The 15,574-nt window shown below is 39.6% G+C and overlaps 1 protein-coding gene across 1 annotated transcript; it reads left to right on the top strand.

The window, feature by feature from the left end:
* Positions 1–10,129: 10,129 nt before the first annotated feature.
* Positions 10,130–14,772, top strand: LOC148720298 (uncharacterized). The gene is made up of 4 exons (XM_088737539.1): positions 10,130–10,262; positions 12,087–12,178; positions 12,782–12,827; positions 14,504–14,772. The coding sequence occupies exons 2-4, from the start codon at positions 12,095–12,097 to the stop codon at positions 14,671–14,673; spliced, it is 300 nt and encodes a 99-aa protein (XP_088593665.1). The 5' UTR covers positions 10,130–10,262; positions 12,087–12,094; the 3' UTR covers positions 14,674–14,772.
* The last annotated feature ends 802 nt before the right edge of the window (positions 14,773–15,574 follow it).

The raw sequence follows: 15,574 nt of genomic DNA, 5'->3' as shown, positions 1-15,574 counted from the left end.
GCCTCCGTTATACTCTGTTAGCGACCATTGATTCCCCATCCGTTCCCCCCTGCACACCAAGTGATCCCCAAAATCTTCCACCCACAGGCGATAGATAGTGACACGTATCTAAGAACAACCCCCAAGTTCAGATTAAAGAGAGGTGAGGAGGCGATATGTTTTGCGAAATGAGCAAAAGCCATTTCTTTCTCACTGACCACTCTCAACTTAGCAGTCTCCGTAAGATTCTGAGTATGAATTGCTATAAATATTCCTCAGCGCCATTTTTTAAAACCTCGAACCCCCCTCCCCTTCCAGCGTCATTTTTTTATACTCCTCTCTCCTTCCGCCCTCTTGCGCGCGCGATTTTCCCTGCGCTGGCGTCTGCTCGTTTAAATACGCCAAAGTATGACGCCTGATTCCTATTTTGTTCGCTACGTTACTGAAATTCTGTAGAAAAAAGTGTGGGATTGACTGGAAACTCAATATTCAGACACCGAGTGCATTTTGACTGTTCAGCTTGTTTCAATAATCATTTCAATGTTTTTTGCAAAAAATCAACAGCTCCCTTATTCCCTTGGCTAATTGGCCAAAATTGTCATGAAAATTTTGAAGAGCAGCAACATCAATCAGTCATTGGTAATTGCTAAAGGTTACTTAGGTTTCCACAAGTACAAAACCTCCCTAGCTTGTGTGGTTTTTTGGTATGATGCACTGGGCGTCAGTTAAGGACATGTAGCAGAAACATTCGGATGTAGTTGCTTATTTCGAAGAAAAAGTCCAAGCCGAGTTTTAAAATGTCTTTACTCATGCTACAAATTTCAGGAAAGCCTTTCAAAATTTTTTTTTCAAAATTGCTGATAAATTCGATCTTGACGACCGCCATTTTTCATTTCACTCAGCAACGTGGCCTTTTGTGATACCGCACAACGTTCTCTTCTCCGATTTACTTGAATATTAAAGGAGCTACACAAAAAGATGTCCTTGGTAGCCAGAGTGCCAGCTTATTGTAAACCAATTCCTGGACATCGAGTGGGTGTTGCAAGATGTCCTGCAAAGTTATTGAAAATATTTTCAACTGAAATTTACTAGGCTAACGTTAAGTAAGTTTGGAGATAATTTTGAAAAGCTCTCGGTTTACTTGTTGATTTTAAAGTGAATTTTTAAATAGGGATGTTAAAAGAAATTTTGAGCTTTCTGGAGTGTACTTCATTCAGTAGTGACTACAAAGAGGAAAATGTTGATAAAAAACTGAACCGTACCTTCGGAGTTCGCGGACAGCCCATGTATATACCTTCTCCATTGTCCCCAGTCCTTATTTCATCATACTGTGGAAAGATAGCGTTTAACTGCCACTATAAACATGAATTATTTGCCATTGGGTTCCCATTGTCAAACTACCCAAAATTTGGCAGGATATCATTTTGTTGAGTAAGTTTTTCCGGCTATGCACGTGCATAGCTATTGTTCTTCTTGTTAACAGATATTTTCCACCATTTTCGTTGCTATCGCCTTCTAAGTTAACCCATGTTTGGCCATTCTATTCCTAAACTGTAATGTAAGGGTCAGTGGTTTCTGGATCTTGACATTCGTTGATATCTTAAGCGTAGCTCTTCCTTGCAACCACTAGATTCACACTGGTGATCTGTTCCATAGCAGCAGTGACACTTTCAGCCGAACAATTTAGAGCCATGATGCCTTTGACCTATAGAAGAAGAACCGTATAGCCTTTCAGTATAACCATATAGATGAACAACGCTTATCGTGCGCGCTGATTGGCTAGTTTGGAAGTGATTATCAAGAAGCATTCACCTCCAACCAACTTTAAAGACAAAGTCGCGCGTCAAGAGTTTCATTTCGGACCATTTTTTGGTATATTAAACACGAAGGCACGCTCTAAAAGGTGAGACTGTTGGTGATCATATTGGATGATTGTAATGTCGAGGGGTCCGAATAACCGGGAGGAAACATGTCAACGATACTGTAGAACTCAACGATTTAATTCAACATGTCGAACCGCTTGATTCTAACATTCAGGATTCAGAAATTTGCCTTCCAGGATTTACACTAGTTCGTCGGGATATAGGGTCAAAACCAGGTGGAGGTGTTGCTATCTACGTGAGAGATAGTCTTCCGTTTCGTGTACGGAACGACATAGATACTGGTGCGAATGAATGTCTTTGGTGATGATGATGATGATGATGATGAAAGTCTTTATTATATTATAGATCAAACTAAACACTTGCAAATATACGTGCAAGTTTACAATGCATCCCTACAAGCATTAAACTAAATAAAGTTAAAGAGAGACCTATTTATAAAACAGCGCTTAAAAAGCTCTGTGCGAACACACGGTAACGTATAATCAAGACCACGCTGACGTAAAGGACGTGCACTTTTACTCGGAAGGAGATCCGCCAAACAATGCGCGTCTGCATGCATGTGTGACTTTCTCCAACAGTTGTTTATCCCTAGCGAAGATTACATTGTTGATGGATATGCGATCCTTGGTGTAACCATATTTCCAAGCTCGCTTACAGAATTTATCGATCTTAGAGAGGTATTTACAACCATAAGCACATGCTCATACCTCAATTGCGTAGGTAAATACAGACATAATTAAGTTACGAAATAAGATCGTAAGTTCTTATAAACTTTACCCATAGTACTTACAAATCCTAAGGATATAGAGTCTTGAATTAGCCTTATCCATCATATTGTCGAAATGACGATCTCAGTTGCATGGATTTTCATGAAAGGTTACTCCTATTAATTTAAGTTCACTCTTTCTCTCAATCATGTGCACAGTTCCAGGAGGGGTTTTTTGGGTCTTTCCGGCTCGTTACTAACTCCCTTGTCTTAGTCAAATTTAGTTTCATACGAATCATACTTGACCAAAGCTTAATGTTTTTAATTTCACTGACTGAAGAGTCGTCAGGTAAATTTGGCCCAATCGGAATAGACCCCTTGCACATGACGTCACTAGCGATTTAGGATGATGGTGATGTCATCTGCAAACTTAATAAGCAGATTTGTTTCCAGATTCACAGCATTTATGTCATTAACCATTATGGAGAATAACACTGTTCCCCTGTGGAACACCCCTGCCAATTGCAGGGAACTTTGTTGTCACAGCAACAACTACGACTCTCTGTTTACGGTCAATCAAAAAATTAGTTATCCAGTTAATAACATAAGGATTAATATCATATGACCTGAGCTTATTACATACAATGTGATGAGGGACAAGATCAAAAGCTTTACTAGCTCAAGATCAAAAGCTTTACTTTGGATCGAACTCAATGGCGCCAAATGTAAACCGACTCTCATTTGTTGTTTATATCGTGCACCTAATGCTGTCTTCACCAAGTTTATTTCCAGTCTCGAAAACTGTATGCCTACTTTGAACTTTGATAGATGTGATCTAATTATTCTAGGGGACATGAATGTTCACCTCTTGCTGAAGCCTGCTTATGGATGCAAGCACGATATGCGGATTCTGCATAAATTTACGCTTTCTTTGGACTTGTCTCAAACTCTCAACTCGCATCGTAGAACAGTCCAAATCGTTAATTGATGTGATCCTGGTTAATAATCAGCACCGAATTGTTGATAGCGGTGTTGTGTCCCTATCAAAAAGCGATCATTTACTGATTTATTGTGTGCTAAAAGCTGGTGTGCCAAAGGCCACACCGAGGACAATAGAATATCAGTCATTCAAATGATTTGATGAAAATGCCCTCATCCAGGACTTTAAAAATGTTCTGTGGCACATTGTTGACGATGAGAGCAATGTCAATGACGCAGTCTTGACTTGGAACAGATTCTTCACCGAAGTTGCGGATTCTCATGCACCGCTTAAAAAGCGCCGAGTAAAGGGCACGACAGCTCCTTGAATGAATAATAAAATCGCTGAAGCGATGCGCGATCGCAATTATCATCTTCGAAAAGCACAGAAATCAAACTCTACATACCATTGGGGAATGTCTAGAAAGCTGCGAATATTTGTGAATCGCGAAATTAAGTCCTCGAAGTCAAATTACTATTGCAAGTTAATTGAAGAAAGTAAAGGCGATTCCAGTAAATGAGGCTTCCTCACTCAACGTTAGCTCATCCATCCCGCAGTGTATAATTGCAAGTGGAGTACAACATAGCGACCCCAAATCTATTGGTACAGCCCTGAATTATTACTTTGTTTCTGTTGGAAGATTGATGGCAGAAAAGTTCTCTCAATCTCTTAATTATGTAAATCTTGCGAAACTCAATGTTGCTGAACCAGCGGCGGTTTCTTTTGAGTTAAGAACCGTTAAGCCATTCCTTTGTTTTACAACAGATTTGAGGCCATCGGGTTAGACAGAATCAGTGCCCGTTTACTGAAATGTGCTTCACGAACTATAACTCCATCAATTACGAAATTGTTAAATCTTTCAGTTGTAACCAACAAGTTTCCTAACATCTAGAGATGCGCTAAAGTCACAGCACTTTTCAAAGCCGGGAACCGTACTAGCCCGTATAATTATCGCCCTATTTCTATTTTACCAACTCTCAGTAAAATCCTAGAGAGGGCTCTGCATTATCGATTTCATCAATACCTTAACCATAACCTACTCAATGAAAAGCAATTCGAATTTCGGCCTAAACATTCAACAGTTAACGCTGTTTCTAGTTTTTCCGATGAAATTTTGTTAAATATGGAAAGGGGTAAACTGTGTGGAGCCGTATTCTTGGACCTATCCAAGGCCTTTGATATGGTCTACCACACAATCTTGCTACGAAACCTGTCGTCTTTTGGGGTGACTTCTGACAAGGCTAAATGGTTTGAGTCATATCTTAATGGACGAATGCAATGCACATCGTGCGGTCCAGAATTGTCTGATTTGTTACCTCTTACGCATGGCGTGTCTCAGGGAAGCATATTGGGCCCCTTGTTATTTCTTATATATATAAATGATTTGCCCACTGTCATCAAGCATTCGGAGGTGGCCCTATATGCTGATGACACAGTGCTTTATTGCTATGACTCAAACCCAGGTGGTCTGGAGTGCGCCTTAAATGCTGACTTGCGTGCTATTGCTAACTGGTTCAATGATCATTAACAAACTTACTCTTAATGTTGGTAAGACCAAAGCAATGCTTATTGATAGTGATTCCAAGCTTCGCAAAATAAACAGTCTCTCGGTTTTTGTTCTTGATAATCAACTCGATAATGTTAGAAGTTTAAGTATTTAGGGGTTGTATTATCCTCTAATTTTACGTGGACCGAACGTGTGGAACATGTGATATCTAAAGTGAACCCGAGATTAGGTCTTTTGCGTAGGATCAAGCATTTGTTGCCGTATAATGCACGCCTTCTTTATTACAAAACCCTTGTCCTACCCATCCTTGATTATGCTGACATGGTATGGGGTGATAAGGATAACGCGGTCTTAATGAACAATCTGCAGGTGTTGCAAAATAAGGCGGCAAAACTTGTTGTAGATAAATCATTGTACTCTTCTGCAACCGATGCTCTCAATCAGCTCGGCTGGTTAAATTTAAAACAACGCAGGCACTTCCATCGCTGCTTGTATGTTTAGTAATGCGTGAATGAAATTACATCTCACAAATTGGAATTATCTAGAAACAGCGATGTACATAGATACAACACTCGTTGCAGAGATCATCTTAGACTTCCATCAGTAAAACGGGACTGGGGTAAACAAAGAACCTGCTATCATGCCTTTAAAGACTGGAATGAATTGGACAGGGACTTGAAGAACTCTGGCACTATATGTCAGTTTAGAAATAATTTTTTTCAATCTTTTATCTATAACTTACTTTTGTAGTTTTTAATATATGTAATTTGAGTACCTACTTTTAACAATTTAATGTTATTTTGGATCAGGACCTCTCTGTAGATCACCTACGGGTGAGAGAGCTTCCTGTTTAAATATCATTATTATCATTATAGCTTATTGTCAACTTATACCACGATTAATTCAGTTTTAAAGCTATGCTAGAAAAATAGGACAGTACCGAAAGAAACAACCGTAATCCGTTCCTTTAGAGGAAGTTTGCAAACAGCAGTATTTGCTTAGAAAGAGTGGACAGAAGCTTCAGAGAAAAATTCCTTAACTGGAACGAATCAGTAATTTTTTATGGATAGGACTCGATAACATTCATCTATGTCCTATCAGTTTACTGCAGCCAAATCGAGCGAGAAACAAATAGTTATGTCTAGATTTTCATTCCCTGGCATTGCACTTCGCAATATTTGTTGCTCATAATAGTGCTCGCAAAAGCCTGAAATAAGCGAGCGCGCTCCATTACTCCAAAGAACTGACCTGCTATTTAATACCCATTGTAGATAAGGAATGACCAGGTTCAGCTAGACGAGTGCGATGACCTATATCATTTAGCGAAGTTTTATTTCTATGCAACATAGAGGCCATAAAAAGCTCCACAAACAAACGCAAGAAAATCACTGAACTGGAGCCGCCAGGTAAATTATCTTGGATACGCCTTAATGAATTGGGTGGCTTCTATGTGGGAATAAAGCTCGTGACTTACAAAAACAATAAGTCTTTCATTGCTCGTGTAGCGATTCTGTGTGTGTTTTGATGGGGTTGTTCTAGTTACCGTAGTTGATGTAGTTCCTGCAGCTTAGTGTGGTTTCTTTAGTTTTTGGTTATTTTCATCACTGTAGCTCAGTTTGTTTTCTGTCCTTCGATGTTTGATAGTTTGGTTTGGTTGCATGCAGTAGTTCACTGTAGTTGAGTGTACCACACCAACTACACTAAGTATAGCGAATGTACCATTTATTGTAGCGAACTTTATCAGTTACACTAAAATACACAAGAACAGCCCAAATCACATCAAACTAAAGCACACTGCTCCAAACTATAGCAACTACAGTGACCTTTAAAAATCGAATAGTTTACTGCAACAAATAGACCGAAGCGCAGCCAAATACCGAATACAATTAACTACAACAAACCAGACCGAACTTGAACTAAAGGAAATAAGTCATTAAAGAAACTGTGGCAGGTGTTGCTTTGGTAAGGGGTATTACTTGATAGCGAATTTGGTTTTATCACCTGAGTTGAGAACATAAATCGGCTACCGCAGAGTTTTCTGCTCGTTAGCCTTTTGTCAGGGCGAACCCAGTTACTGGGAGCCGCGTCAACTAGGCGAAACTAAACCAAAGCACACAAAACTTCATCAACCGACAATCAAACTAACCCAAACTAAACCGACCAGAAGCGGCTGCAACGAACTGGCACAACTTAATTAAACAACAACACTTGAATAAAGGAACTCCACTAGATTACACCGACAACAAACTAAGTAAACTACATTGAACCACAAAGCCAATGAACCGCGGCAGTGAATTATACCAGACAACAGGATCCGCACTGACTACACTAAATACACACAGATTAATTCACGACATTAAATCACTACACCGCGTCAACAACTTCCTCTGCAATCATTGCCTGTGCATAACTTACTCGATATTCGCGACGGTTAGCGTCGAACTTAAGCCAATTCTGTGTGTTGTATTGCACAATACAAACAGACCGCTTCTAAGAATATTCAACACCCGACTTGATCATCGTTCAGTAGTTTTTCGAGTGGAGGCGCGAGTTCAAAGCATGAAATAACGTGAGGTGAAATGATAACAAAGAAACATGTAGTGAGGAAAAGTTTACGTGATTCTTAACCTCTTAAAACAGCATTGAACTAAAGGCTATGCATGTTCGTTAAATTAAGTAAGGGAGGTTTTTTTTTTATTGAAAACTCTCTCAAATGGAACAGACAGATTTTAATGAGAAGAAGAATGTTTTCTTTAGTACAAAAAGAGAATCCCACGCCAAAGTTTTATTTTGGAACATTACTAGTGGTCAGACGAGATCGTGCAAAAAAAGAATCATCTGATCGGTCATTAACCTCCAAGTTGGACATGCATTAGCTGGCCTAACAAGATTCCTCAAGTTACATACGCCTCCCACATAGTTGAGGCTCATAATTAAAGACTCCTCTTCTTTTTAACTTTCTCCATTCACATTCTAGTTTTAAACGCAGACAGATAGGAAAGATCTCTACGTATAACTGAAATCAGGGGACTGAAATCAGGGGATGTTTACGCGATTGAAATTCAAGGACCATAAAATTCGCCCGTATCCTTAAACGAGGAAGGTTCGTGTGAATTGGTTTGTGAATCAAATGAGACGGGTCGATTTTCCCGAAGACGAGTCCAGTCCACTGTGTAAGTCGTGTCGATTCGTCAGCGAAGGTGCCAGCGAATGAGCATTTTTTTCCCGACGTTCAACGTTGCAAATTTGTAGTTGAGATAAAATATTTTTTCAGTTCTATAACATTGTTGATCTTTCTTTGACTTTTTCGATCTTTCCTCATTCCGTTACTGTTTCTTGCTGTCTCTTAACAGATCTGTAAATTGGAGTCGACTTCATAATAAATATTTTTCAGCGTTCAGGTTCGCGAAACTCTCATGAAAGTTCCTTTCTTTTCGAAATGATAATTGCGTTGTCATGTCTCATAATTAGTCAGCGCGCGCTTAAAAAACCCTTTGTACTTAAAGGGTGGGGAGAATGTTTTACAAAGAATGTCGTAATTGTTAAACAGTGGAGATCTCACCATTTCGTTCTCTGCAATGGGTCTGTTACAGTAATCGAGCCGGCGAATCTAATAATTTCGCGCGCGCTCTACAGTTTTAATCACCGATAGCTTATCTTGATCTGAGAATATAATATGATAAATTACTGTAGGGCCTTTGACAGTATACGGCATTTGTTAAAAAAAGCGGCGGAAGAGTCCAAAGCTATTTACAGCCACCGATCAGATAAAAAAAAACACAAGACAAATTGGCACTGATCATAGTTCAAAACAGAAATTGAACAATGTTCCGTGCCTTTTCAGAATGGATGTGGCTATTGCGTTTATGAAAGATCATTACTTTTGGAAATAATTGTTTCATTGTCGTGTCTCATAATTAGTCTGGGCGAGTTTTAAAATACCCTTTGTACTGAATGCCATAAAAATTAAACAGCGGAGATCTTAGTGACAAGCTTCGAAAATCACAGAGCTGGGACAAGTAATATCAATTAAGCACGTACTGCTTTCCTCATTATCAATAAGTTTTTACGTAATCACTTTGCTATCAAAGTGTAAAACAAGGATTCGGAGGATAAAATCGATTGAAAAAAGTATCGGTCATTTAGTTCATTTAGATGAAAACGGCCATTTCTTTCTTTGAAATGAGCGTCGATCGCTTTGATTTTACCTATTCGCATGCGCTCATTGTTTGGCGGAGTTTAGGTCACGACAAGACTGCCAATCGTAAAATATAGTGAAACGAAGTGATAATGAGGCATGATATGGCGAGGAAAAGGTTGCATAATTTTAACCTGTTGGACAGAGTTCTCTTAAAAACAGTTTTTTAACTGAAAGGCTTGCAATCAAGACCATAATTACTTAGCCACGGAGAACACTGAAAAGAAACAGCAAGTTCCAATTAGACACGGAGGAGGCTGGACAACTTATTTTAAATCAAGCACAGAATGCTTTCTTCGCCATCAAGAAGCTTGTTAGCCATCGTTTCGTTTTCAAAGCTTTAAAGTAGAACCACTGCAGAGGAACAAAAGAGAGTTGCTCACTGAGCTTGTTTTGAAGAAAACAGCCATTGTTTTCTCGCAAATTTAATCAGTTAACGCCTGCTCTACAGTCTTAATCACCGATATCTTATCTTGATCTGAGAATATTTTATAATAAATTGCTACAGGGCCTTTCACAGTATTGTCCCAGCTCTGTGAGCTGGGACAATACTGTAATCCCAGTATTGTCGCAGCTCTGTCCCATACTCTATTGTCAATACTCTATTGTCCCCAGGACAATACTCTATTGTCCCCAGCTCTGTGAGCTGGGGACAATAGAGACACCCCAGTATTGTCCCCAGCTCTGTGAGCTGGGACAATACTGTAATCCCAGTATTGTCGCAGCTCTGTCCCATACTCTATTGTCAATACTCTATTGTCCCCAGGACAATAGAGACACCCCAGTATTGTCCCCAGCTCTGTGAGCTGGGGACAATACTGGGGTGAAAGAGTGCAAGACTATTCACAGCCACCAATCAAATCGAAAGAAACACAAAGCAAATTGAATGGGAGTAATGCTACGATTACTCTGTAAAAAGCTTTGTTCAAGCGAAGTTGATCATCACTCACTTGGGATAGGCGAAGATTGAAGAGTTATTTCTTTGGAGGAACTTCGTCACAAAAACTCAGGTAAGAAACTTTGAGTCACAGAGCGCTAGCTGCTTGTTTTATCTTCAACGGTCATCCCATTAACCTTATGAGCATGACAGATACCTCTGAGTTTCTTCTTGAAACCTCTAACATCCGATCAAAACACTGGAAATTCTGCGTATACATCAAAATACATCTTAGTCATGTTTTCCGAAAATGCGGAGGAAATTGGTCATTAGGCTCTGGAGACATTAAGGAAAAAGTAACGTACATTTTGCATTAAAACAGCAAGTGAATACTTTTTTAAAATCTTTAAACCATGGCTTTGGTCGCGAATATTATTTCTACGCATTCTTATTCAGGAAACAATACTTCTAGTAAAGGCTACAGGGATCACATAGGTAAAAAGCAATTACTACAAATAAGGCTTTTTCATACGCAGGAAAGAAAAGGAAGCTTATTCTTTTCATCTAAATACATCAAGCGAGAAAGTGCTTTAAAAACATGGCAGTTCATCTTTTCAGTTGTTGTAAACAACAGAAGTATAATTTCCTTATTCGAGGGAGAGTCTTTTAGGTCTAATACGTGAAATTGAAAAAGTATTACTATCTACGTGTACAGGTGCTTAGAAATTCTGTGCTTTGCAACGAGTGCAAATTTACTGCGCTGTTGAATTATGTAATGTATATATGCGTTAATAACTTCGTCTCGGTCCATAAAAATGAAAAAAAGAACTCGGCCAATATCCAGCCATCTTGACCGAACAAGTTCGGTTGATAAAGGATTTATTCTATTGCAAAAAGATTTCGCTCCATTAAAAATTGAGAATGACTTGTTTCCTTCGAGAACCGGGAGAGAAAGCTAACTGTGTTTATAGCACATCGAACTCACGAGATTCGCTTCTGTTTTCTTTGTTTTGACTATCTTCTGCCGCTTTTTGCGTTTCCATCGCCAAAATTGTCCCTGCGCGAAAATTTTATGAATACCGCGCCGAAATCAATTCAGGCGCGAGAATCATTCGAGCGTCAATGAGCAAAAATTAACTCAAGCAAAGCGCACGCAAAAAGGCAATTCGAGCACGATAAGGCCGTAAAGAGCGATAGTTCTAACAGTTCTATGTAAGGAAATGCATCCGTGCCATTAAAACAAAATTATAGTGGTTTTTTTTTTTTTATATCCATGTATCCAAATTTTTTGTTGTTTTAAGGATTATACAATGAGACGCAAACAGGGAATCCATGGTTTACCACTTGTGTATCTTCCGTTGTGCCTTCTCTGTCGCTTGCAGGCTGTCAAAAAACGTAGCAAAGTACGTTTTCGAGATAGTTTGCATGTAATCTGAGATATAGCCCATCCATATTCCCCAGGGAAAAGTCATCGTTTGTCGCCTGGGGGGAGGAGGGTTGGTGGATATTTGGGGATCACATGGCTTTGAGGAGGACTGGAGGGGGGATCAGTCGTCGCCAACAGAGTATTAGGGGGAGACTATGAAAAATTGACTGCCAATTAACTTCCAATAAGGGAAACCTCGTTCCCATGGCCTTTTTTGGGGATGGGGCGGGAAAAGGCCATGAGAACGAGGTCGCAATGAGGGAGGATCACAGCAAAGTTTCACAGCTCTATGGGGAGATCAGCTAAATTTATCTTAATAACCAGACTCCTCCGCATTTAACGACAGTGACTGGGCCCGGACGTTGCACAACTTCGTGAGCCAGGTTTTATTGATTTTCGGTAACGGAAGGCCTTTGTTTTGTTTCACCTAATGGCTTTGTAAAGTTTTAATGAGTAGTTATCAACATTCATGTCCGTGATGATCCTGAGTTATATTTTGTATTTTTTTTTTCGTAATTTCTTTTGAGGCAGATTGCAAGATGAATGTCCAATTTATTTTGATCGCTTTGGCGTTTGCCTTTGTTTGCATCTCTGCAAAGTCCAGGTTCCCAATAAATGATGAGGTAAATACTTCATCTTCTTTCATTAGCTTTGTTTGTAGAATTAAAGTAGACCAGGATGGGCTTCTGAGCAGACTATGGACCTGTGAAAAAAAAATAGATATTGCTAAAAAAGATAAGAACTGTCTTATCAAAGAGGCCTTCAGCGGATGTCATGGCAACTGCAAAGAATACAATTATGGTACCCTTACCGCAATTTTTTCGATAAACCCTTTAACTCCCGCGAGCGACCAATAAAGAATTTCCCCTTACGATATCGATACAATGTCAAGGAGACAGGTGACTAGAATAACGAAAAATACTGGTTAGGTGATTAATAGTTGATCCAATACCAAATTCTCAAAGCTTTTAAAATCATTAGAGTCGTATGGCAGAAAGTAAGGAGAGTTACTGTTGAGTTCTTGGGAGGGTTTAAATATTGCGACTAGGGGGAAAAATTGCCAGAGAACAACTCAGCTTTTTCTCAGTGATCTAAATCGACCCAAATTATTTTTAAGGGAAAAAATGTATATTTTAATCGGAACAGTGCACGGTTTTAACACAGGAATTCAATCAGGTTAACAATTTAAGCACAGTGGTAAATATTGTGTCTCAACATAATTTCAGAGATATCGAGATGCATTCAAACAAGAGCTGAGGGAGCCAAATCAGGGTAAGCAACTTCTGTGATCATTGATTTGAAATTTCATGATACCTGCTGTATTATTTAACTAAATAGAAACTTTCACGACTACTGATGCTTCACTCTCCGGAAATACAAGATTTTTCCATGATTTCTTTGAGGAGAATTTTTACCCTAATTACATTGGAAATTAGTAGCAGCTGTCTGTTCAGGTCTCAGATACCATACCATTCGCTGAAAATTTGGGATAAAATGATGTTTGGGAAGAATGTTGCGGACAGTAAAAAAAAACAAGCTGCATCAAACACAACAAACATACATATGATGCACGATCCTCGCAGTAGATAGCACTATTTAAGCAATAGCGAAAATCAGACCTGAAAAAAATCAGGCCTGTACGGGATTCGAACCGCTGACCTCTACGATACTAGTGCAGCGCTCTACCAATTGAGCTAACAAGCCAGCTGGGAGCAGGCCGTTAAGTTGATTCGTAATAAACCCGTGAAAGTGATAAATGAGATACAATGAAATATATGAAGTTCATATATTTTGAACTGCGGTATTAGATACATATGATGCACGATCCTCGCAGTAGATAGCGCTATTTAAGCAATAGCGAAAATCAGGCCTGTACGGGGTTCGAACCACTGACCTCTGCGATACTAGTGCAGCGCTCTACCAATTGAGCTAACAAGCCAGCTGGGAGCAGGCCGTTAAGTTGATTCGTAATAAACCCGTGAAAGTGATAAATGAGATACAATGAAATATATGAAGTTCATATATTTTGAACTGCGGTATTAGATACATATGATGCACGATCCTCGCAGTAGATAGCGCTATTTAAGCAATAGCGAAAATCAGACCTGAAAAAAATCAGGCCTGTACGGGATTCGAACCACTGACCTCTACGATACTAGTGCAGCGCTCTACCAATTGAGCTAACAAGCCAGCTGGGAGCAGGCCGTTAAGTTGATTCGTAATAAACCCGTGAAAGTGATAAATGAGATACAATGAAATATATGAAGTTCATATATTTTGAACTGCGGTATTAGATACATATGACGCACGATCCTCGCAGTAGATAGCGCTATTTAAGCAATAGCGAAAATCAGACCTGAAAAAAATCGGGCCTGTACGGGGTTCGAACCACTGACCACTGACTATCTACTGCGAGGATCGTGCATCATATGTATCTAATACCGCAGTTCAAAATATATGAACTTCATATATTTCATTGTATCACATACCAAACATGTTAAAATCAACAGCATGTTGGAACTCAGAATATCTGTTCCAAAAAACGGAGGAGGGAAATGAGACTTTGATAAAATGTAATTATTTTATTGGGAATCATACAGTTTTCAGGAGAAACGAAGAGGGAATCAGTCGTCGCTAACAGAGCGTAAAGGGGAGGTGGGACTATAGAAAATTGACTGCCGATTAGGGGTATCAGGACACTACAGTGCCTTGGGGTGATCGAGTAATTTTATTGAGACACAACTAAGTTCCTTCGACCCCTTCCCCCCCCCCCCGTGATAAAATAAGAACCCATTTCTCACAAATGAACATGCTGACTTGAAACGATTTGTAATTTATTATCTGATTAGCCACATTCTCAGACAAGCTCATGCCTCCAACGTCATCGGTCTCAGTTTGCACACCAGTAATGTAGTAGGCGTCAACCTTATAATTACATCTCATCTCAGGTAATATCTTCAGCAAGCGAGCGAAATGCTTTTGCAGGGATGATGGCAGAGATTTCGCGAGTGCTAAATGGAGTGGGACCGAGTTTTGGTTTGTAACATGTGAAAGCCAAGGTTGGAAGGACTGCCACAGCAGACACGGCGCATTTACAAACTGCTGCAGAGAGCACTAGGGGCCAAAAAAGAAATGCCGTCACTACTTGAGGAGAATTCTGTGCCTGTTAAACCAAATTTCTGTTAGTTGAGCTGAAATAAACACGAGTTTAAGCGTATGGTATCTACTGAGTTCTTAACTTGGAGGACACTCAGGCCCAGCCCTACCACGGTCGCAGTTGTCGAATATGAAAAAGTGTTATTTCTTTTGAAAGCGAAGCCAATCCTCTCCCGCCTCACCCCCCCCCCCCAATGTTTTCTTTGTCCCACGTTGGTAATTAGTTGAGTGTTACCTTTCTTTATCACACAGCCATCTTCTTCTATTTGCTCACACCAAGGAATTTGATAATGACCTGGTTCACCATAGATTTCTTTGTAGCTCAATAGAGGAGCATCCGAACTCGTAAACCGTATGATATTCTCCTCGTTCCCCTTCTTTTAATTTGGTTCGAGCGCAAAACAAGGGGGGGGGGTGCCCCGATAAGAAATCAGAAATGCCTGATACATTAGGTTAACGAGTCATGTTAAATCTTTTTACCAAAATATCCGCATATCTTCTTGATTAGGTATGTTTCCGAAATATTTAAAAATATAATTCCATGAGTTATATAAAAAAAGTTGAGAGTGGTATATTTCGTATCATCACGCTGCAGAAATTGTCTTTTTATGCCCACGTATATAAGCCTGAAGGTTATTTCTTCTTACTCTGTTTCCACAGTTTTAATTTGAACGATCTCGTGATAAGTGAAACATGATGTTGGCTTGGGAGATCCATAATCGCTGTAAACTACGGAGGAGATTTCAAAATTTCAAAATGTTTGCCGGTGATGTACAGAACATCTTTTAGAGCTACCGGAACGACATTCAGACAATTTCTAGCTTGTGTTCAATCGCGCGGCTGAACTCAGTGTAACAATTATG

This window comes from Stylophora pistillata, chromosome 11, assembly GCF_964205215.1.
Source record: "Stylophora pistillata chromosome 11, jaStyPist1.2, whole genome shotgun sequence".
In the NCBI taxonomy this organism is placed as follows: Eukaryota; Metazoa; Cnidaria; class Anthozoa; order Scleractinia; family Pocilloporidae; genus Stylophora; species Stylophora pistillata.
The sequence above is the reverse complement of the archived record's forward strand: the minus strand, read 5'-3'. Positions and strand labels throughout refer to the sequence as shown.

Bases quoted from the DNA above. Each gene is read 5' to 3' on its own strand.
- LOC148720298 (XM_088737539.1), top strand. From the start codon at position 12,095: ATGAATGTCCAATTTATTTTGATCGCTTTGGCGTTTGCCTTTGTTTGC. The intron at 12,179-12,781 runs GTAAATACTTCA...ACATAATTTCAG, and splicing joins GGTTCCCAATAAATGATGAG to AGATATCGAGATGCATTCAA. The intron at 12,828-14,503 runs GTAAGCAACTTC...ATCTCATCTCAG, and splicing joins GCTGAGGGAGCCAAATCAGG to GTAATATCTTCAGCAAGCGA.